The 25022-nt window shown below is 28.8% G+C and overlaps 1 protein-coding gene across 1 annotated transcript in view; it reads left to right on the plus strand.

Moving 5' to 3' along the window:
* Positions 1-1873: 1873 nt before the first annotated feature.
* The window catches only part of LOC111613817 (eukaryotic translation initiation factor 4B-like), a 49390-nt gene continuing 26241 nt past the window's right edge, over positions 1874-25022 (plus strand). Inside the window, exons 1-4 of the mRNA XM_023355167.1 lie at positions 1874-2035; positions 2129-2313; positions 11529-11648; positions 14389-14434. Of these exons, the coding sequence (XP_023210935.1) occupies positions 2014-2035; positions 2129-2313; positions 11529-11648; positions 14389-14434 (373 nt within the window). The 5' untranslated portion in view covers positions 1874-2013. The remainder of the gene's footprint in view (positions 2036-2128; positions 2314-11528; positions 11649-14388; positions 14435-25022) is intronic.

Genomic DNA, 25022 nt, shown 5'->3' on the forward strand with positions numbered 1-25022 from the left:
ACAAATCTTGCACTTGCGCCTGTTTGTAGAAACAGTCTTAGCATTTTGTATTTTATTTTGACCCTGTTATCCATTTCCTGACTACATACAAGTCTGGTTTTTTTATGTGTGCATGATTTGGACACACAAAAATACTCTTTGCCAAATTGCACCTCCTGACATGTACTCCTTCATACCTCGAAGGTGTGCAGCCGTTGACGACAGCTCAATTTTAGAGATGAGACAGTCTTGTCAAATATTGCCAAGCGGTGATTTTGGCACTGTGCAGCCTGACCTTTGATTATTCAGTTACAGTTATCATTATTTTTAGGTAAATATACCTATTTAAGCTTATGGTGTTTTTAAGCTGTTTTTTTTTTCTACTATCGGTTATAACATATGTTTAGTAACACAGTCATTATCATTTATCAATTTATTATCAGTATTAGACAATACTTTAAATATTTAATGCTAATTGTTTTAATCATTATTTACTTGCAGAACAGTAGATTAAATTGCTGACATTTTAATTGCCCTTTTTTTTCAATTAAATTTAAATTGCCCTTTTATTTCAATTATACATTATCTGTTATTAAAGACAGTAAAAATCAGCACACAAACAATGGATGACTTACTTTTAAGTAAGAATAATAATTATAATTAAAAAAATTTCAAGTTTGACATATTCTAATGTATTTTAATTTCAGTCAATGAAACTAGAATATCCACTAATTTTTGTTTTATTTATTTACCCTACTTATCAATAACCAAATGATAACTTTATTAGTATAGACAAGTGATTACAATAAACAGATTCTATTGTAATTACAAAAAAGCAGCAGTCTTTAGTGATAACTGTATAATTGGTAGCTTTTCATTCTGTATCAACTTATCTTGATCTGAATTTATTATATTTAATTTATTTCTATTTATTGTATATATTGGATTATTAATTGACACACTGACTGCCATAATGATAAAAATTTCTGCAGTCTCTGAGGCTGGGCTTTTTTATTCGTTTACTATTTATAGAAATATAATAGGTTAACAACAGTCATATTGAATATAGCAGTTTTTTTTTTTAAACAAGATTTTGATATGTGAAGCAAGTATGCCTTACATTGCCTAAATAAGATAATTTTCATGTTGGTGCCATGTGGTGCACATGTGCCTTGCAGTTGTGCACCTCTGAACCTGAATATTCTACTAAAAAGCTTTCATTGTACACTACATATTTGTTCAAGTTTGTGTTGTTAATTCGTATCGGTAACTACAGGCATCTAAAAGCAAGTGAAAAATGTGTGATTGTTAAAATGAACAAACTTGTTTGAAAGCATTGCTGAATGATATTTTGTCAATCAAGAAACTTTTGAAAGTTTGTCTGAAAGTTACAAAGGTGGGCCAACACAAATAATATGTTCACTAGGCTGCCTACTTTAGTTCCACAAAGCATTTCTATTCTAATGTGATGCAATTGTGTGTGACTTGATTTGGAGTAAAATACTAGATGTGAGACATGTGCAATGTAACCTGATCAGTTATGAGCACTGCAAGTCACACATGCTTTACGTGGTGGTCAATGTGTTAATTTGATATCTGATTACTAGAAAGTGATTATGATTTTATTAAAATTTGCTTATTGTAAATAATTTAAGCAAAAGAGAAAAAGTAATGAAATAATTTTCATCATTCAAAAGGAAGTTAAACTGAAATAGAAATTGTCTCTGTTCAGAATAATTTTATCTATAATTGTAATTTGGATATTTTGTTATAGTAGTAACAATAGAATAAGCTGAAGTAGTAAAGTAATTTGATTAAGTTTCTTAAAGTAAAGCAATAATAAAATAATTTATAAAAATACTTCAGAAAGAATATTTATAAATGTTTGAAATCATAAAAATAATATAAATTTCAGGTAAAAGTAAACGTCGTGTCAAAGGTAAAACTCTAGATTTGAACAGTTTTCTTGCAAATGAACAAGATGCTCCTAGTGGATTTGCTGTGGTTAATACCCATTATGACTGGGGAGATGTTATGGAAGATGCACCTGTTGATGGTGAGATAAAAGATTTGTACAATATTTTGTTTTAATGTTTGTTTTACTATCAAAGAAGTTATTTTTATAATATTTTAAATATTTTAAATTTAGATAAATTTACCCTTGATTATAAGAAAGATTCAAGAATATTTTTACCAACTGCACCAAAAGCTGCTCGAGGGCCTGATATTGATATGAGCAGAATTCCTACAAAACCACCATTTACAGCATATGTAGGCAATCTTCCATATGATGTTAATGAAGAAGATATTATTAAATTTTTCCGACAGTTAAAGGTAAGAAACTTATTTAAATTAATTTGGAACTTAGATTATTTGTTTATTATTACAAATATTTCATATTTATTTTCATTTATTATTTACATCATGGGCATCATGATATAGCTTCTTTCAGATGTCCAAATGTTAATAGCAATTGAAAAGATAAAAAGAACAAAATATTCATGACATAAATAAGTATTTAAATCACAGCTCTATACAATGACTGCAGAGGATTGTAAATTTTATGTAATAGTGTTTAGTCTATAGCTATTTTGTTCCTTTATTTCTAAACAGGCGGTGTTCCATATTCTTATTGTAGAAAAGGTTATTGAATGTTGTCCCACAGAATGTTTAAGGTTTGGAATTATAGTCTCTCTACTTTCTTGAAGGTTTTTTTTATTAAGTTGTTCATATATATTATATAATTGGTAAAAATTATGTTGATATGTCTTTGTTAAACAATATTTTACCGTGACTAAAATATTTTGTTTTACGTTATTTATTTTTGTTATTGTATGTAGATGATACAGAGGTGTGTTTAGCAATGTTGATGCAAGTTCTAATAAAATTATTTTGAGATACTTGGTCTAAGTATAATATAATTACAAGTATTTCTTCATGTTATTATTCCATATCAAATTTTTGGTTCTGTTATGGCTCTGTTTGTAGGATTGTTTCAGTATTTAAATAGGTTTTTCACTTGCTTATTATGCTAATAAATTAACTTTTTTTTTTTTTCTTATCTTAATAATATGGAGACTCTAGCCTTTTGGCTTTTTCTCTGAATCACTCCTCTTAGAAATTAGGCAAAGTGGTTGGTGCGGTGAACAAAACACTCCAAGATTTTGATATATTGGTGAGGAGAAGAGTCAATATGAGGCCAGTATATCGGAGTTAAGGTATGGACAATCGTAAGGTCCAAGGTTAAGAGATGGCCTAGCTCTTGGTGGGCCCATCTGTATTGCGGGCAGACAAGCCAATAGTGGATGGAAGTTTCTGGTGGGACAATAACAATAAATCTAATAAATTAGATTTATTGTTATTGTCATTTATTGTTATTATATTATTATTATTATATTATTATATATTATTGTTATTGTTATTAACAATAAATCTAATAAATTAGATTTATTGTTATTGTTGTCTAAAAATGTTGTTTATGTTAATGGCTGAACAATGTAAGTCCCAAATATTTATGAAATCAGTTTTCATTATTTCAATCTTATCTGTAAATAAATAAATATTTTTAACATGTTTCATAGCTTCTTTTTAATGAAAATCACATAGCAAGTTTTACATAGTTGATAGTTAGTTTATTAATTTTTGTTTAAGAGTTTAAAAATGATAGAATGAATAGAAATGGGTGATAGGAAATTTAGATAACTAAAATTTAATTTAATTTTTTTATCTATTTATGTTTACTAAACCATAATTTAATAGTTTGTTGTTTGAAAATCTATATTATGATAGAAGTTTGTTGCTAGATTACAGGACTTTTTTGTATTTTTGCAAAATTTGATAAGTTCTATGCAATCTGTACATTGCAAATGTTACTGTATATTTTGTTTTGTATTAGTTTATGTTGCTCTATGCTTCTTCTGATTTGTTTATTTATGCTTTTTACTCAGTCTAAAGATGATACAGTGTATGACTATACTGTTTTTCAATTAGTCTTAGTCATTGATTGAAAAACCTGAAAAAATGTTGATCATATTACTGCTGAGGGGTCTTTAGCACACCTCATGTCCAAACAAATTCTGATTCATGTTGCATAATTGTGTATTATTGGTTACTTCTCAGAGGATAACTAATTAATGGGTATTAAATTAATAAACTTTGACTGTGTTTACAGTAATCTGACACAATTAAATTGTAATTAGGAATTTAAAATTTACAAAAAAAAATGATAAAAATTTGTAAATTTTTAATATTACTGTAATTATGAATATACAAAAAACATTTTTGTTTTATTATTCCTTTCCAATATTCACACCAGTGATAGTCCGAAATAAAATTTTCACATACAGAGGTGAACTTTTCTTTCAAGCTTCACCTCCACAATAGAATGCAAATGGAAACAGCGTCCTCTGGTAATTTTGTCAATATCACAAAATAATACATAAAGTAAAAATTTAAAATTTGGCCAATGATATTTAATTTAAAAAAAATAAAATTATCATGAATATCCAAAGAAAGGAATATGAAAGCAAGAATTTTTTCTTTGTATATTCGTGACATTTTTATATTTAAAAAAAAAATTAAATACTGTTGGCTAAGTTTTAAATTTTTACTTTATGTATTACTGTAATTGATAAGAAATCGATTAAAAAAAACTATAGAACAAATTTCAATTGTTTTAGATATACTTTATTGTTAGATATTGATATAGATATAATTATTGTTAAAAGAACAGAAAAATTATGATTTATAGGTGTATGGATGAAATTATAAAAACATGTTCAAGTTAGCAGAACTAGCACTGCATAATTAGAAAAATAAATTTTTCATTACAGTAAAATAACAGTTTTTAGCATATGTTGAAGTAACTTTAAATTTTATTTAAAAAAATATATTACTGCAGCAAAATATGAAAAGAAAAATGTTTAAATGTAAGCTTTGCTGTCATTAATCAAAACAACAGTATATATAAAAGATTATATAAATAATGTGTATATGTGAAACTAAATTGATCTTAAATTTATTCACTTACTGAAAATATTTGAAAATGGGCAGACTTTTTACAGAAAAATAAAATGGCATAGTTGATGTTGAGCAAGTTATCAGAAAAATTTAAATCTCTAAAAAATAAAATATTTATATACTGCAAGACATCAAAGCTTAATTTCTGATGACTGTAAAACAAAATTTGATAGAAATGGTTGATTTTAAGTACTATCTGTTTTTGTTCCATATTATTTTAAATTAAGTTTTTGGTTGTCTTACTGTTGATTATTATTTTATTTAAAAATTTTTTAAACATATACAGTACATTAAATAGTATATGTATAGTTAATACTGTATTTACAAAGAATTATTATAAATTATAAAAATTACATTGTGTTATGGATCTGGGGATTGGAGATATTTTATATTGTGTAATTTGTTTTTAACTTTAATTTAAACCAAAAACAAAAAAGAAACTCTACCAGGAGCATCTATCACAATAGTTTCATGCAAGACTTGTTGACATTTTAGTGCATGTGCTATTAATGAGAATTTAGGCCTGAATTGTCATTGGAGAAAGAAAGAACCTTTCCCAACTTTGTGATATTACAGGATGTAAACCACCAGATGTCATTTCCTGGTAAAAAAATTTTAAAAATATATAAAAAGGACAACAGTGTGAGGAGGATCAAGAAGTGGGGGCTTTAACTAACCATCAGCCATCTATCACTTGCCAACTGCCAAATAAGATCCTTAGTTGACATCTGCCTTCTGCCTAACCTTTAAGTTGTGATATTTTGATCCATGACCATCTGTTGCCAGTCTGTCTTCTAATGGTAATCAGATGATGATTACAATTAGAAGAAAGACTTAAATGACCTATGTCCATACCTTAATTTGGTGTTAACCAGGTATTATATAAACTTGCTTTCAAAATTAAAAAATTATGTTATTCCACTTCTACAAAAATGATAAATTTTTGTAGAACTGGAGATGGGTCGAAACGAAGGCCATGTTTTTCTTCAGTATGAATCATTTTTGAGAGTTGAAATTTTAATCAGTTTATCCTTGAGTGATGATGAGTCGTCCTAGAAAATTTCATCAAGATCAGACAACTCATTCTAGAGTTATAATGTTGACAAGGAATGCATGAAGTCAAGTGTTAGTCGCTTCCTGCACGCATGTGTCATCTAGTGGTCGGAAAATATGATAAGCATTAAAACGGTAATTTTCAAAGGTAAATGTTATTGCTAACTAGATACACAACAAACATAAAGAATCTTTATAGAATAATAAGTTAAAAAAAGTTTTATTGTCAGAACGAGGTGAAGCTGAGCAACGACTAACAATTGACTTCATGCATCCCTTGTCAACATTATAACTCTAGAATGAGTTGTCTGATCTTGATGAAATTTGCTAGGGTGACTCATCATCACTCAAGGATGAACTGAATAAAATTTCAACTCTCAAAAATGATTCATTTTTGTAGAACTGGAGATAGGGGTCAAAACGAAGGTCACGTTTTTCTTCAGTATTAGAGATCAAAATGAGCTGACTAAGACTACGTCCTACATGGCAGCATCTATTTATTGAGCCTATTTATCCAGAGATGAACTTGATCAGTTCCAAATGGCAGTAGAGCTATATCCAACAAACGAGCAAGTTAAACAAAGACTACTTACAATCAACTGGGTGCCCTGTTGCTTATATAGCCTTTGAAAACACTCCAGATATTGCCCTGCCTTTGTCCAAAGATGACTCAGCTCTTGATCTTTCCAAGTATTTGAATCTCTCAGATAATGCCAGAATCATGCTGAAAGTCAACTTATGGGTGCAAGGAGGTCTCTTGTCAATGGTTCACTAGGAACTATATGCTACATTATATATGCTCCTAATGCTTGCTCTCTAGCTCTTCCTGTTTGTTTTAGTGGAATTCGATAGCTATCAGGGACCTTTCATCTATGGCAGGGCTTCTTAAACTATGGGTTGTGACCCCATTTGGGGTCGCGAGATTTTAATGCAAAATATTGAAAATAATTTGTGAGAGTTTGAAAATGGCACGCTTTGTGTCATAGGTTTCGTGAGTTGCACTTTGTGTCACTTCTGGTGCAGCGAGACAACGATTCAGCAACACTAATTGTAGTGTGAACTAGTGTAGTGTTGTTGCTTTTCAGTGTATTCATTTGTCTCTGTTCCATTGTAACACAAGAGTGAACTGGTCAATGGTAGTACACCATTATTGTTTTTGCAAATTTGTATATATCTTTATTTTATATATATATATATATTTGTTTTTTGGTCACGAAAAAATCACAATCATAAATGGGGTTATGAATAAAAAAATTTTAAGAAGCCCTGATCTATGGTAATCTGTTTCCAATAATCCCCATAACACGCTTTTCAAATGGTGGCAGTATATTTTGATCTCATAGGCAATTTCCCCTTACCTTACTCAATAACTATACATAAATCACAGGGATCAACTCTTCCAAAAATCAAAATAGACATAAGTAAAAAAGAGATAGCTATCGGACTTATCTATGTTGCATTCAGTCGAGTGAAAAAAATAACTGACATAGTATTTTTAAACAGTTACAGTAAACATCACTACAAGTCAATCTTTAAGGCCCATAGTGATAGACAGAATTTCATGATACGTTGGCATCGCAATTAATTAATGGCTTATTCTGACCTTATATTTGTACCTTTAAATGATACAACAGAAATCAAATATATTGTTGAGAATGAATGATTCTTTCTCTCTTTTTTCCCTCATAATCTAGAAAATGGAGATGCGAGCAGCCTCACTCTGATTACACGCTGATACAGCGTTACATAACTAGTTTTGTGCTCTTTGTCAGATTTATTTTAATGAAAACTGATAAGACAAGGAAGAAAAACTTGCACTAACTTTCCTATCAATCAGTGTCATTGTTATTACTTCAGACTTTAGCTTTTAAGACTGTCACTGTGTTTTCTTTTTATAGATTAATCTTTGTATTTTGTAAAGTTAATTTAAACATTTTTAGGCAAGTGTTATTAAACTTTTTTTTAACCACAGGTATTACTTACCTACAAATGATTACTTCATTTGTAAAAATGACAAACAAAATACAGCAGTATCTTGATACTCTAACAATTCAGTATTTGAACACAAATTCTGGAACAAATGCTCAGTACTTGACTGAATAGACGTGACCCACTAGAACAAATTTTTGATTAATAACATATTTTTATTTTATCATCCATAAAAATTGTTTATGATAAAAATAAAAAATATGAAAATGTTGCTGATACTTCTGATCAAGATCAACAAAAAAGCTGAGATGACAATGATACTTTGTAAATGAAAACACCCTCATTTAACTAAAATTAATATTAATATGTAATACAGTACTTTTAATTGTGATTATTAATAAATTGTTGATTGGTTTAATAAACGTATTTCTCTAGTAACAAAAAATAACAGTATACTTTTTCTGACTTCTGGAATGTAACCCTATGTTTTGCATTAGTCCTTTGTTTAGTATAGCACTGATTTGCATAACATGGCTTTTTTTGGAGCATAACTACTGTTATACGAGGGATACCTGCATTTATAAATTACAGTAGAATATCGATTATCCGAAACAATTTGGGACTGGGGTTGTTTAGATAACTGATCATTTACGAAAAAATATATTAAACACAAAATTATACTGTCTATATTTTGTGTCACATGTCTTACAAATACATGCCTTACATAAAGTAGTACATTAAAGTAGGCCTATAGTTTAGGTTGACAGGGAGGGGGAGAATGCTTCAGTACCACAGCACTAGGTGAAAATTTGAATTTGTCGATTGAAACGCTTTCAGTTAACCAATGTTTCGGTTGATTGGTATTCGGATAATCGATGCTTTACTGTACTTATATATTTTGAATATCATTGATTATTGCCATTTTGTGACTTAGTGAAGTAAAATCTTTGAATAAATTGTTCTTTCTCAATTGTCCAATTCTGCATATTCTATTTATTTCTATTTTTACATTTAGTATAATCTACATGAGCCTCTATACTATTTCCACTCTATATAGGGTTACTGAGTCTCTAGTAGCAGGTAGAGGCAGTCTTCTATTGCCCATAAGCAGCATGCCTGAGCCAAATGAGACAGAAGTGAAGTATCCAAGTTGATGGAGAGCTGTAAGGATGCTCAATTAGAACAGTGCTCACACTGTGCTGCTATGACCAGTATCTACTACAATCAAGTTCTCAAAGATACAGAAGGTACTGAGGAAGAAATAGTATTGTTTGATCAAAAGGCATCCTGGTTTTTTTCAGGCCAATGCATAACTCTTATGACATTTGAACACCTGCAAAGTCCAAGAACCAGGCTGTAAGACATTGTGCTGTTTTCATTACAGTTCTTCATTCCTAGTGATTGTCACTTTTTTGGTCTCCTTGCTTCTTGGGTAGGCAACATTTTTCTAGTAATATGACTTCTCATCAATTCTGTTCAGGAAACTTTCTAGTTCTGGTTTAGGTCAACTGCTGGGACAAGTGTATCTCTGCATCAAGGAATTATGTAGAAACATAAATTTAGTCCTTTTTTTACTTTACTGTGCTTTTTTTTTACTACACAGAAGGGAAAGTAGTGAAATCATGTCAGATTTGACCATCTGAGTTTTTTACAAATCTCCATGTTTTGAGACCTCCTGAATCCAAAAAAGTCAATAAATGGCAAAAAAATTCCATGGGTGTGTGTATGTGTATGTGTTGGCATCTATTTTGTTTAATATCTCAGGTTGGGGTAAAGATTAATTAAGAAATGAAATTTGGCATGGTGGCTTGCCAAACTGTAGGCCTACTTCATTAATGCTATCAAATTTTGATGGTATGAGGTTGAGAGGGAGGATCATGTATCTCGAGAGGGGTAAGACTTAATGAAGATTTTACTTGTTATTAAGATTTAACTTTTTTATAAAACTTGCCCCTACCCTCAAAATTAAAGTTTTTTGCCATTTTATAGTAATTAAAAATATAAAAAGTTTTCCTCATATCCTTCATTTAACTTCTTGTTTGGATTTGTATTAAAATTAGATTGTTGAAATGACATTTTAATAAAAAATTTTTATAACAAAATTTGATAACAGATGGCACCGTACAGAATTTAATTTTTTGCTAATAATATAAAAGATTTTAAGTCTTAATAATAACAGCTGGAAAAGTTATGCAACTCATTGCTAGATTTTTTTTTTGCAATCAGTTGTTTCATATAGTCAGAGTTTGATTTGACTAATTCTCATATATTGTTCTTTTAATTATATTAGGATTTCATTAAAACATATTTCAAAAGAAAAAATTTCTTCTAATGCTACATATTTTATGAAATATGGGGAATAATTGACAAATCATTTCGTATATACTAATTTATTTGTATACTAATTCAATAAATTCTGAATTCTGAAAAAAATAAAATATCCAAATTGATAAAATTGATCCTCAGCAACTCTATAGTAGTTCTGTTAGGAGGTTCACTGTAATAAGGAAGTGAAAACAAATGTATTAGCCTGCAAACTAGTAACTGACATCATATTAAATTATTAAAATTATCAAATACCAGGACAGTATTTTAAAATTATTTTAGAAAGTTTTTGTAACTTCTTAAAATAACTTTTATTTAATTTTAAGATTAGTTTTATTTATTTTTGTAGTTTCAAATATATGATAGTTTATTGCCAGTTAATAGTAGATTTCTGTGAAGTATATCATAAAATAAGTATACAAAGTATAAACTAAAATATAGGAACTGATGATAACTCAGAGAATCAAGTGATTTGATCAAATGCAAAGGATGAACAAATTACTTTTTCTAAAAGGATGTTTGAAATAAAAGAGAAGGGAAAGAGATTTAGAGGAAGGCTAAGGAAAAGATAGAGAACAGATGAAAGAAAATATACAAAAAGTTGGAAGAGATTGGAGCAGAGTGGAATAATTTCAAGATTCAAATAATAAGAAGAAGAAATGGAAAATATTGATTCAGCTGATAAGGCAAAAAATTGGAACAGTGGACTACATTAAGATAAATCTTTAAAGGGATAAAACAAAACTTTCATTTATTTAGTCTTTAAATACTTTTGTTGTATTCAGTTATTATTTCTTTAGAAATTTTAACAGCTTTTATAAAAGTAATAATTTGCATATTTAAAAAGAATGTAAAAGAATGGAGTAAACATTTTTAGTAAATTATTATATTGATTTATTTTAACCTATATGTTTATTTTGAACCTGTTATATTTCTTAAAGTATTCATAATTGAATATGATATAAATACTTATACTAGAATACTTTGTTTCATGTGTTTAAAGATCTATCAAAATAGATCTTTAAAGACATGAAACAACACCTGTAAAATGGTTTTCATATTTATACAATATTTTGTCTTGATACGATGAATTTTTGTATATTTTTTCTATTACACACACATATTTATGTTCTTAAAATATACAGTAATAAATATTCATTTCATTTATATATACCCTTGTTTAAATTTTTAATTTAAAAATTGTATTATTATTATTATTATAGGTTACATCTGTAAGACTTCCTAGAGAGGGAGGAGGAGAGAGGGGAAGACTACGTGGGTTTGGTTATGCAGAATTTGCTGATAAACAATCACTTATAGAAGCTCTTTCTTTAAATAATGAAGTAAGAAATACTGTTTCTTTTTATTAAGCAGAATGAATTGTACATCTTTAGAAATTTTATTATAAAATATAAATTAATAGACTAGGCTTTTCAATTTTTTTTATATTAATTAATAAGTATTTACTTTTATTTACTCTTAATGTTTTTAGCGATTATTATGTTTAATGAAAATAAATTTTGTAATTAAAAAAAGTTAAAGATTTCTTNTATCAAAACTCATTACATTAGATCTTATTATTAAACCAATAGTAAAAATCTAAATTGTTTTTTAAGCATTTTTGTCACTCTGATTCAATAGCTGACATTGTACTTTGGCACTCATTGCAAATGACAAGCAACTTGCTATGTTTGGTATTTTCTCAATGTGTTTATGAAAGTCAGCCATTTTGAATTAAAATAAACTTAAATTATTTTTATTCATATTCATTATTATATCTATATTATAAATAATAAATGTGGTCACATTATAGTTATTTTTACAATAAAAAAAACTAAATAAATATTTGTAAAATTTAAAAAAAACGTAATTAATACTGTGGGGTGTTAGGACACCCCACTGAAAACTGTTGTTTTTCTCTTACTGGAATTTCTGCAGCATCGTAGTAATTTCTGAGCATGCTCTATACATAAAATCATGAAGCTACTGAAGAGGACACAAATATTTCTTGCGAAATCTATGAATAGTGCAACTTTTAAAACGTTGGGGGTGGCGAAACACCCCACTGCACTAGCCCAGGGTTAAGAAAGATAAATGAAAACATCATAATTTTGAGAATCAATGAGCAACATGATGGTAAGTGGTATGAGTTGTCAATCCCAATGAATTAGAGAACAATGTATTAACTTAAAATGGCAAATGCAAAAAGGGTGCATTTGTTTACTTCAATATTAAATGATATCCTACATATTTTTAATGGAGATACAGATTCATGTTATTTGAAAAAAGGTGAAAGTATAATGAATACAAATTATATTAATCAGATTTCAAGAAAAGAATTTGGTAAATATTATTATTGTATTGTGATTGTAACCTCCAGCATTTTTCCTACCTTATAAAATAATTTTATTTTTATAAAGAAAACTCAACAATTGTAATTGTAAATGATTACAAATGTGAGAAACTGGGTGATTGGTGGATACTGGTTTACACCCTGCTTTGCTTGGCAACAGTCTGGCGAAGACTGCTCAGTTTGTCACTGGATGGTTGACCTGAGTGACGGAGGTGTGATAAGTCTGTCAATAGGGTGTTTGCATCTAATAAGTCCACATGAGAGCAGATTAAACAACAAAAATCACAATTTAATGAACTAACTTAAAGCATACAAGATTACAGACAGATATATGCAATTTATAATGTCTGATACTAGATTTATGGACTAAAATATCAACTATATACTAATTGTCCTTAAATGCTAAAAGATCAAGAGAGAGAGAGAGTTTACAAACATTTTGAGAGGAAGTGATGATGTCTTCTACTTTCGTTGAGGCGTATTGGTAGGGAGACTTCCATGGAGATAGCATTTGGCCTAGAGTATGGTGGGATGGGAGTTGTAGCCATTTGTCTCTATGGTGGAGTCTGCCCCGAGGCTTGAGTTTGAGCCCCTTTTATCCTCCGGAGGGGGCGACTCTTGCCCCAGTGACTCACATTGTTGTGGTTCTAAGTTTGAGCCATGTCCTGGTCCAGCCAGTATGTCCTGACTCTCCATATAAGGCAACAAATTTGAAGTTCTTAGACATTATGAACAGGGTGTTGTGACTCTTCTTACTCATAATTTATCTGACTTGACAGTTTCCTATCATTAATAATTAGATGTTTGATGAGGGTTATGAAATAAGTCGAAACATTTTAAAGATTGTTGATTCTTGACAATATTTGATCCTTTGTTTATCTCTCAGATCCTCATGTGATGGAAATATGAGGTGGTGGGAAAAACTGGGGTTTTTCCACTGCATATTCTTTTAACTAATTACTCTACTTACTTAACTGCACCCCCTTCAGAATCTCACACAAATGTTCATGTACTATATCTTTTCTCAACAACTTTGACATTAAGTGAGGACTTGCTGTATATTTGTTTTTGAATGATTACATTTTTATATAACAGTACAGTAGATTTTCCCACATTCAAACTAATGTGGGCAGGAGTGATTCAGATGTTAGAAAAATCTAGATAAGAGGGAGAGAATTTTTAAATAAGACTGTAACATATGTGCCTAATGTATGTAAAAAAAAAATGTTTCTTTTTGACAATTACAAATAATTTTGAAAGTACTGTGTTACAGTAGTATTGTTTTACTCAATTTGCTGACAAGCTGCTATGAACTCCAATGATCCATCATTATCATGTCAGCAGAGTGATTGATGCATTGTGCCCTTTTGCAAACTTCAATGCAACTTTAATAAAAGAATTAAAAAATATATACACTGCAATATGGAAAAATAAGATTCAAAGTAGTGTACAATATTTTTGAAAATTTTTGGTTGCCTTTGATCAGTCTGGATAAATAAGGGAGAGTCCAGATATGGAAGTGTCTACTGTATTTATGATAAGCATTCAGTTTATAACTCAGAAATATTTGGTATTCACATGTAAACTGAAAATGAATTACTATTTTTTAATGTAATTTGTTATATACTAGGACCTAAATATATTTGTATAAATGTACAATATATATGATAAATAATTTTTGAAAATATTATCTTGCTCTAAAAGTAAATAAAAAAGTTTTATTTTAACAGACATTAAAAAACAGAGCAATTAGAGTAAATCTTGCTGGTGATCATGGTAAGTCATTTTTCTCTCAATTTTTATACAATTTAATAATATAATATTCTGTTTAATATATCTTATGTGTGCATATTGTTAGCTCTACACAAACTGTATTTTCTATTTTTGAATGTCTGTTTCTGTGGTAACTCATTTAAATTCAAATTTTGCACAAACAATGTATTAACTTTTAATGGTTAACCATTAACCATTACATTTATAATCATTTCTTAATGTCTTTCAAAGTTATTATCATATTATTTATCTGCAATTTTATGTGAACTATTAAAGTTTAAGGATGGTCCTAATAAAGCTTTGAAGTTGAATGAAGTTGCTATAGAAATGCATGTTCCACCAATGAAAATTGTGTTGTTTTAGTTTTTGTCATTGTTGTTCAGTAAAATTGATAACTTTCTCACAAAAATTTAATGAACAAAAATAATTAATTTTTTTCCCATCATTTGATGAATCTTAACAGTGTTGCATTTTACAGTGTACTCTGGTTAATTTTAAGCTGGGCCAGGTAGTGTCAGATGTAATTGATTTCTTTTGAATGAAAGTTTATAATAATAAGCTTTATTGTACTTATTTTGTACAAAGGGGGGAATTATTATAAAATTATATTTTGAATACAGCATGAAGAAATTCACAGGAAAGTATTATCTCTGGTGGATGATATTTTCAATCATGAATTAAATATACAGATTTTTTAGATACTGTAGTTCAAACCAAATTCAATTAGCAAAATTTATAATTTAGGTTTGCATTGCTGAGTAGTAAGACTATAAGTTAATATTACAAATATAGTGCAGATAATTGAGATATTTGATGGAATGAGGTAACTAAGGTTATTTGGATCTCTTATTCATTTATTTGTTGTTTTTGATTTTCTTGAGTGGGTTTTATGTAATATGAAACTCCTGTAAAACAAGCACACAAATTTCCCATTATTCTTTGCTGATTTGTTAACACACATTACTAAATGGTGCTAATTTTCAATATGGAAGCCTCTATGTGAAATGTGTTCAGCTATGTGTAAAGGGATTTTTTTCTTTTTACTAAAACAATATGGATTCTTCTAATAGCAACAAAATTAGAAGCAAACAGGTAACTAAAGGACAGAAAATAACTTTGTAATTTAAATATTTGGAAAGATAATGAAAGAAAATGTCAAATATATGTAGAAAAATCTTGCATGTCTTCTTCCAGAAAGGAATTTCAGTAAATTAAAGCTTGTTGTAAAAAGAAATGCTTCATTTTATTAAGAAGAATTCCTGCTATGTTCCAAAATCTATGAAACCCAAATTCCACCTTAGAAGAATAGAAGTTTCTGTTTTGTGAAATTTTGGAACATAGGTGATAAATCAATTTAAGATGCAATATTGTTTTGAAGCATGCCCATGAATGAACCTCAAAAGCATAAAACAGTTTGCAAAATTAAACGAGAAGTAAACTGAGCAAAGTGAAATTCAGGATAGTTTATAGTTAGTTAGGAGACAGCTAGAGATATAAGTGGAACAGTTGTTAGTATAATGAATTAAGCAAATAGTCACATTTAATAACATGAAAACAGGGTGTATCTTTCTTGTTCATGATTAAATGGAACAAAAGTATGCAAAGAAAAAAGCAACTTTGCTTTTTATGGGTAAAGTTTTATAGTTCATGGAAAGTGGGACTTAATTGAAAATAGTTTGTTGGATATACAACAGTTTATTAACATAATTAAAATATGTTTTAAATTTATCTTGTGTTTTGAAGTAGCTTACATAATTTTAAGTGAAAATCAATTTTTTTTTTATCATTTTTGGCAGGTACAGATTGTATTATAATAATTATTATTAAATACAGTGACAGTGAAACCTGCTAATGTGACCACCAAAGGGATCAGCTGAAAGTGGTCACCTTATGCAGAAAGAGGGATTTAGGTACTTTTGAATGAAATCACTTAAGTAGAAATAAGCAAAAGGTTTGATTATATGAAATTTAATATTAAATNTACACCATTATTGTTTTTGCAAATTTGTATATATCTTTATTTTATATATATATATATATTTGTTTTTTGGTCACGAAAAAATCACAATCATAAATGGGGTTATGAATAAAAAAATTTTAAGAAGCCCTGATCTATGGTAATCTGTTTCCAATAATCCCCATAACACGCTTTTCAAATGGTGGCAGTATATTTTGATCTCATAGGCAATTTCCCCTTACCTTACTCAATAACTATACATAAATCACAGGGATCAACTCTTCCAAAAATCAAAATAGACATAAGTAAAAAAGAGATAGCTATCGGACTTATCTATGTTGCATTCAGTCGAGTGAAAAAAATAACTGACATAGTATTTTTAAACAGTTACAGTAAACATCACTACAAGTCAATCTTTAAGGCCCATAGTGATAGACAGAATTTCATGATACGTTGGCATCGCAATTAATTAATGGCTTATTCTGACCTTATATTTGTACCTTTAAATGATACAACAGAAATCAAATATATTGTTGAGAATGAATGATTCTTTCTCTCTTTTTTCCCTCATAATCTAGAAAATGGAGATGCGAGCAGCCTCACTCTGATTACACGCTGATACAGCGTTACATAACTAGTTTTGTGCTCTTTGTCAGATTTATTTTAATGAAAACTGATAAGACAAGGAAGAAAAACTTGCACTAACTTTCCTATCAATCAGTGTCATTGTTATTACTTCAGACTTTAGCTTTTAAGACTGTCACTGTGTTTTCTTTTTATAGATTAATCTTTGTATTTTGTAAAGTTAATTTAAACATTTTTAGGCAAGTGTTATTAAACTTTTTTTTAACCACAGGTATTACTTACCTACAAATGATTACTTCATTTGTAAAAATGACAAACAAAATACAGCAGTATCTTGATACTCTAACAATTCAGTATTTGAACACAAATTCTGGAACAAATGCTCAGTACTTGACTGAATAGACGTGACCCACTAGAACAAATTTTTGATTAATAACATATTTTTATTTTATCATCCATAAAAATTGTTTATGATAAAAATAAAAAATATGAAAATGTTGCTGATACTTCTGATCAAGATCAACAAAAAAGCTGAGATGACAATGATACTTTGTAAATGAAAACACCCTCATTTAACTAAAATTAATATTAATATGTAATACAGTACTTTTAATTGTGATTATTAATAAATTGTTGATTGGTTTAATAAACGTATTTCTCTAGTAACAAAAAATAACAGTATACTTTTTCTGACTTCTGGAATGTAACCCTATGTTTTGCATTAGTCCTTTGTTTAGTATAGCACTGATTTGCATAACATGGCTTTTTTTGGAGCATAACTACTGTTATACGAGGGATACCTGCATTTATAAATTACAGTAGAATATCGATTATCCGAAACAATTTGGGACTGGGGTTGTTTAGATAACTGATCATTTACGAAAAAATATATTAAACACAAAATTATACTGTCTATATTTTGTGTCACATGTCTTACAAATACATGCCTTACATAAAGTAGTACATTAAAGTAGGCCTATAGTTTAGGTTGACAGGGAGGGGGAGAATGCTTCAGTACCACAGCACTAGGTGAAAATTTGAATTTGTCGATTGAAACGCTTTCAGTTAACCAATGTTTCGGTTGATTGGTATTCGGATAATCGATGCTTTACTGTACTTATATATTTTGAATATCATTGATTATTGCCATTTTGTGACTTAGTGAAGTAAAATCTTTGAATAAATTGTTCTTTCTCAATTGTCCAATTCTGCATATTCTATTTATTTCTATTTTTACATTTAGTATAATCTACATGAGCCTCTATACTATTTCCACTCTATATAGGGTTACTGAGTCTCTAGTAGCAGGTAGAGGCAGTCTTCTATTGCCCATAAGCAGCATGCCTGAGCCAAATGAGACAGAAGTGAAGTATCCAAGTTGATGGAGAGCTGTAAGGATGCTCAATTAGAACAGTGCTCACACTGTGCTGCTATGACCAGTATCTACTACAACCAAGTTCTCAAAGATACAGAAGGTACTGAGGAAGAAATAGTATTGTTTGATCAAAAGGCATCCTGGTTTTTTTCAGGCCAATGCATAACTCTTATGACATTTGAACACCTGCAAAGTCCAAGAACCAGGCTGTAAGACATTGTGCTGTTTTCATTACAGTTCTTCATTCCTAGTGATTGTCACTTTTTTGGTCTCCTTGCTTCTTGGGTAGGCAACATTTTTCTAGTAATATGACTTCTCATCAATTCTGTTCAGGAAACTTTCTAGTTCTGGTTTAGGTCAACTGCTGGGACAAGTGTATCTCTGCATCAAGGAATTATGTAGAAACATAAATTTAGTCCTTTTTTTACTTTACTGTGCTTTTTTTTTACTACACAGAAGGGAAAGTAGTGAAATCATGTCAGATTTGACCATCTGAGTTTTTTACAAATCTCCATGTTTTGAGACCTCCTGAATCCAAAAAAGTCAATAAATGGCAAAAAAATTCCATGGGTGTGTGTATGTGTATGTGTTGGCATCTATTTTGTTTAATATCTCAGGTTGGGGTAAAGATTAATTAAGAAATGAAATTTGGCATGGTGGCTTGCCAAACTGTAGGCCTACTTCATTAATGCTATCAAATTTTGATGGTATGAGGTTGAGAGGGAGGATCATGTATCTCGAGAGGGGTAAGACTTAATGAAGATTTTACTTGTTATTAAGATTTAACTTTTTTATAAAACTTGCCCCTACCCTCAAAATTAAAGTTTTTTGCCATTTTATAGTAATTAAAAATATAAAAAGTTTTCCTCATATCCTTCATTTAACTTCTTGTTTGGATTTGTATTAAAATTAGATTGTTGAAATGACATTTTAATAAAAAATTTTTATAACAAAATTTGATAACAGATGGCACCGTACAGAATTTAATTTTTTGCTAATAATATAAAAGATTTTAAGTCTTAATAATAACAGCTGGAAAAGTTATGCAACTCATTGCTAGATTTTTTTTTTGCAATCAGTTGTTTCATATAGTCAGAGTTTGATTTGACTAATTCTCATATATTGTTCTTTTAATTATATTAGGATTTCATTAAAACATATTTCAAAAGAAAAAATTTCTTCTAATGCTACATATTTTATGAAATATGGGGAATAATTGACAAATCATTTCGTATATACTAATTTATTTGTATACTAATTCAATAAATTCTGAATTCTGAAAAAAATAAAATATCCAAATTGATAAAATTGATCCTCAGCAACTCTATAGTAGTTCTGTTAGGAGGTTCACTGTAATAAGGAAGTGAAAACAAATGTATTAGCCTGCAAACTAGTAACTGACATCATATTAAATTATTAAAATTATCAAATAACAGGACAGTATTTTAAAATTATTTTAGAAAGTTTTTGTAACTTCTTAAAATAACTTTTATTTAATTTTAAGATTAGTTTTATTTATTTTTGTAGTTTCAAATATATNGTGGTATGAGTTGTCAATCCCAATGAATTAGAGAACAATGTATTAACTTAAAATGGCAAATGCAAAAAGGGTGCATTTGTTTACTTCAATATTAAATGATATCCTACATATTTTTAATGGAGATACAGATTCATGTTATTTGAAAAAAGGCGAAAGTATAATGAATACAAATTATATTAATCAGATTTCAAGAAAAGAATTTGGTAAATATTATTATTGTATTGTGATTGTAACCTCCAAAATAAGTATACAAAGTATAAACTAAAATATAGGAACTGATGATAACTCAGAGAATCAAGTGATTTGATCAAATGCAAAGGATGAACAAATTACTTTTTCTAAAAGGATGTTTGAAATAAAAGAGAAGGGAAAGAGATTTAGAGGAAGGCTAAGGAAAAGATAGAGAACAGATGAAAGAAAATATACAAAAAGTTGGAAGAGATTGGAGCAGAGTGGAATAATTTCAAGATTCAAATAATAAGAAGAAGAAATGGAAAATATTGATTCAGCTGATAAGGCAAAAAATTGGAACAGTGGACTACATTAAGATAAATCTTTAAAGGGATAAAACAAAACTTTCATTTATTTAGTCTTTAAATACTTTTGTTGTATTCAGTTATTATTTCTTTAGAAATTTTAACAGCTTTTATAAAAGTAATAATTTGCATATTTAAAAAGAATGTAAAAGAATGGAGTAAACATTTTTAGTAAATTATTATATTGATTTATTTTAACCTATATGTTTATTTTGAACCTGTTATATTTCTTAAAGTATTCATAATTGAATATGATATAAATACTTATACTAGAATACTTTGTTTCATGTGTTTAAAGATCTATCAAAATAGATCTTTAAAGACATGAAACAACACCTGTAAAATGGTTTTCATATTTATACAATATTTTGTCTTGATACGATGAATTTTTGTATATTTTTTCTATTACACACACATATTTATGTTCTTAAAATATACAGTAATAAATATTCATTTCATTTATATATACCCTTGTTTAAATTTTTAATTTAAAAATTGTATTATTATTATTATTATAGGTTACATCTGTAAGACTTCCTAGAGAGGGAGGAGGAGAGAGGGGAAGACTACGTGGGTTTGGTTATGCAGAATTTGCTGATAAACAATCACTTATAGAAGCTCTTTCTTTAAATAATGAAGTAAGAAATACTGTTTCTTTTTATTAAGCAGAATGAATTGTACATCTTTAGAAATTTTATTATAAAATATAAATTAATAGACTAGGCTTTTCAATTTTTTTTATATTAATTAATAAGTATTTACTTTTATTTACTCTTAATGTTTTTAGCGATTATTATGTTTAATGAAAATAAATTTTGTAATTAAAAAAAGTTAAAGATTTCTTCTTTAACTTTTTTGGAAGATTATTTAAGTCTTCCAAAAAGTATTAAAAATTATAATTCATTTATTGAAGTAGAAATATGAATATTAAGAAAATAATTAAAACTATGAAAATATTGTGTTATTAATGGAAATTATGTTATTAAAACATAAGACACAGTAATGACTATGAAAATTAATTGCAAAAATCCTATAACAATATGTTTATTCAAATCCCTTTTATAAACCCTTTTTCATTTATGTGATGATAGCAGTATTTCAATAGCCTTTAATTAACCTACTGAACTACAGTAGAGCATCGATTATCCGACCCCTGATTAAACGTCACCTTGGTTAACCGACCGCGTTTTAGTCAGCAAATTCAAATTATAAAATGTTCACTAGTAATGTNTTTTTTTTTTTTCTTATCTTAATAATATGGAGACTCTAGCCTTTTGGCTTTTTCTCTGAATCACTCCTCTTAGAAATTAGGCAAAGTGGTTGGTGCGGTGAACAAAACACTCCAAGATTTTGATATATTGGTGAGGAGAAGAGTCAATATGAGGCCAGTATATCGGAGTTAAGGTATGGACAATCGTAAGGTCCAAGGTTAAGAGATGGCCTAGCTCTTGGTGGGCCCATCTGTATTGCGGGCAGACAAGCCAATAGTGGATGGAAGTTTCTGGTGGGACAATAACAATAAATCTAATAAATTAGATTTATTGTTATTGTCATTTATTGTTATTATATTATTATTATTATATTATTATATATTATTGTTATTGTTATTAACAATAAATCTAATAAATTAGATTTATTGTTATTGTTGTCTAAAAATGTTGTTTATGTTAATGGCTGAACAATGTAAGTCCCAAATATTTATGAAATCAGTTTTCATTATTTCAATCTTATCTGTAAATAAATAAATATTTTTAACATGTTTCATAGCTTCTTTTTAATGAAAATCACATAGCAAGTTTTACATAGTTGATAGTTAGTTTATTAATTTTTGTTTAAGAGTTTAAAAATGATAGAATGAATAGAAATGGGTGATAGGAAATTTAGATAACTAAAATTTAATTTAATTTTTTTATCTATTTATGTTTACTAAACCATAATTTAATAGTTTGTTGTTTGAAAATCTATATTATGATAGAAGTTTGTTGCTAGATTACAGGACTTTTTTGTATTTTTGCAAAATTTGATAAGTTCTATGCAATCTGTACATTGCAAATGTTACTGTATATTTTGTTTTGTATTAGTTTATGTTGCTCTATGCTTCTTCTGATTTGTTTATTTATGCTTTTTACTCAGTCTAAAGATGATACAGTGTATGACTATACTGTTTTTCAATTAGTCTTAGTCATTGATTGAAAAACCTGAAAAAATGTTGATCATATTACTGCTGAGGGGTCTTTAGCACACCTCATGTCCAAACAAATTCTGATTCATGTTGCATAATTGTGTATTATTGGTTACTTCTCAGAGGATAACTAATTAATGGGTATTAAATTAATAAACTTTGACTGTGTTTACAGTAATCTGACACAATTAAATTGTAATTAGGAATTTAAAATTTACAAAAAAAAATGATAAAAATTTGTAAATTTTTAATATTACTGTAATTATGAATATACAAAAAACATTTTTGTTTTATTATTCCTTTCCAATATTCACACCAGTGATAGTCCGAAATAAAATTTTCACATACAGAGGTGAACTTTTCTTTCAAGCTTCACCTCCACAATAGAATGCAAATGGAAACAGCGTCCTCTGGTAATTTTGTCAATATCACAAAATAATACATAAAGTAAAAATTTAAAATTTGGCCAATGATATTTAATTTAAAAAAAATAAAATTATCATGAATATCCAAAGAAAGGAATATGAAAGCAAGAATTTTTTCTTTGTATATTCNAAAAACTCAGAGAAGAAGAAAAAAATGCAACAAATTCAATTTTTTTGTGAGACACTAGTCAATTTTGGATTGCTTTAGAATTTTGTTTTTAAAAGTTTTCATCAGCTTCAATTTTTTTTTTTTTTTTGCTTGATGTATTGGCATAAGAACCCCAGGACAGTTAGTAATCACATAGCAAGAGGCTATTTTCTCTAGCATATTATAAATTTCTTTGTGGTATAAAGGCAAGGGCTTCTCTTTGTTATGATACAGACCTCCTTTATCTTCACTATTTTCATTCTTTCCCTTATTGAACTCTTTTAGGACACTTCCAAAAACATTTTCCAAATAAACGGATTCAGCGGTCACACCATCACAATCACAGTCAATAAATTTGTTCTTTTATTTAATATTTCTATTTTTAGTAAACCACTTCAGAGTTAAAAAATTGATATTGTCAAATTCAGTTGCCCTCTTCTTTCTACTCATATCTTCAGACTCAATTTAAAACTGATCTAGACACTCACACTTCCTCTTTTTGATGTTATTTACAGTTGTCTTACAAACTCAACTACTCAGCTGTTTGCCTCTCACTATGACTTTCTAAACAGTGGATCGTTTTCTGCCAAATATTTAGCTCTTTGTATCCTTTCTTCACTATTCTAAAAGTTAATTAAGTCAGTGAGTGAGTTGTTAAAAAAAGAAAGAAGAAAATGAATTTTACCTTTGAATTAAAAATTCACACAAAGAAACTTAACAATTAGCAAAGAACATACAAAACTAGCTAACTTTACTAGACAAAGCCAAAATATAAAACATTCTGATAAGAGAAACCTCAATAGTGATCTAATGTAATCTCTATCATAACAAAAATTTATAAATTTGTCCCCAGTGCTGCTGCTTAAAATTGCACAGTGCTAGCACATTTTTAATTTATGATACAGATTATTTTTAAGTTTTTCAAACTGCCATTTCTTTTACTCAAGCTTTTAAAATAAAGATTTAAAAAGATTATAGGAAATTTAGTTTAAACCCCTTATCAGAAAGTAGAATGGTTTCAAATATTTTATATTTGTGATGTGATCACTACAAATTGAATTACAGTGTGTGATCGGTTAATGAACAGATCGGATAACGAACACTTTCGTGAAAGATTTTTATGTTCGGACAATGAACACTCCACAGAACAAACACAAGAAGAAGCGATGTAAAATAATAAATACCGATTGGTCTTCCCATGTCTTTGGGCAACACTTCGAAACTTTTTGGAGTGTGGGAGATGTCGATATTGACGCTCAAGCCAGTATATACTGATCGGATAGTATTCTTCCGAACTTTGAAACTCTCCCTTGTAATTCCAGCTTTTTATTTTTCTGACAAAACAAAATTCTTTTATGTATTTGCGAGACTGTCGGGTAGGCACTTGTTAAGTTTTGTGTCTGTTTTTCTTTTCGAAAGATGAGAGTATAATAACAAAGGTAGAGAGTGGGTAGAAGATGCCTAATGTTGCTGGGCAGTATGGTGTGAACAGGTCTACAGTAGGCTGCAGTTCAATCTTATTTAAGAAAAAATACTGTATAATCAAGAAGACTCAAGCAGCTAAAGGAGTAACAAAAATCGCATCTGAGAAATAAAGAACATCATCAAGTTCATAATGGAACCTGAAATTGATCTGACGACAGAAGAACGCCAAGAACTCTTGAATGAAGAATATCAAGGAACTTGGCGAGATATGTTTTCTTCTGAAAAAGAGGATTAATGCCGATATCTGTTATTAAAGATCCTTTGAAGAGGTGGGAGGATGTCAGAACAACAGTTTTAGAATGTCATCCAAACCAGGTTGAGGCTTGGGGATCTCTACAATTGCAATGCTATTAATTAC

The sequence above is a fragment of the Centruroides sculpturatus genome, unplaced genomic scaffold (assembly GCF_000671375.1).
Source record: "Centruroides sculpturatus isolate CEXI.00-Female unplaced genomic scaffold, Cexi_2.0 scaffold572, whole genome shotgun sequence".
Taxonomy (NCBI): domain Eukaryota; kingdom Metazoa; phylum Arthropoda; class Arachnida; order Scorpiones; family Buthidae; genus Centruroides; species Centruroides sculpturatus.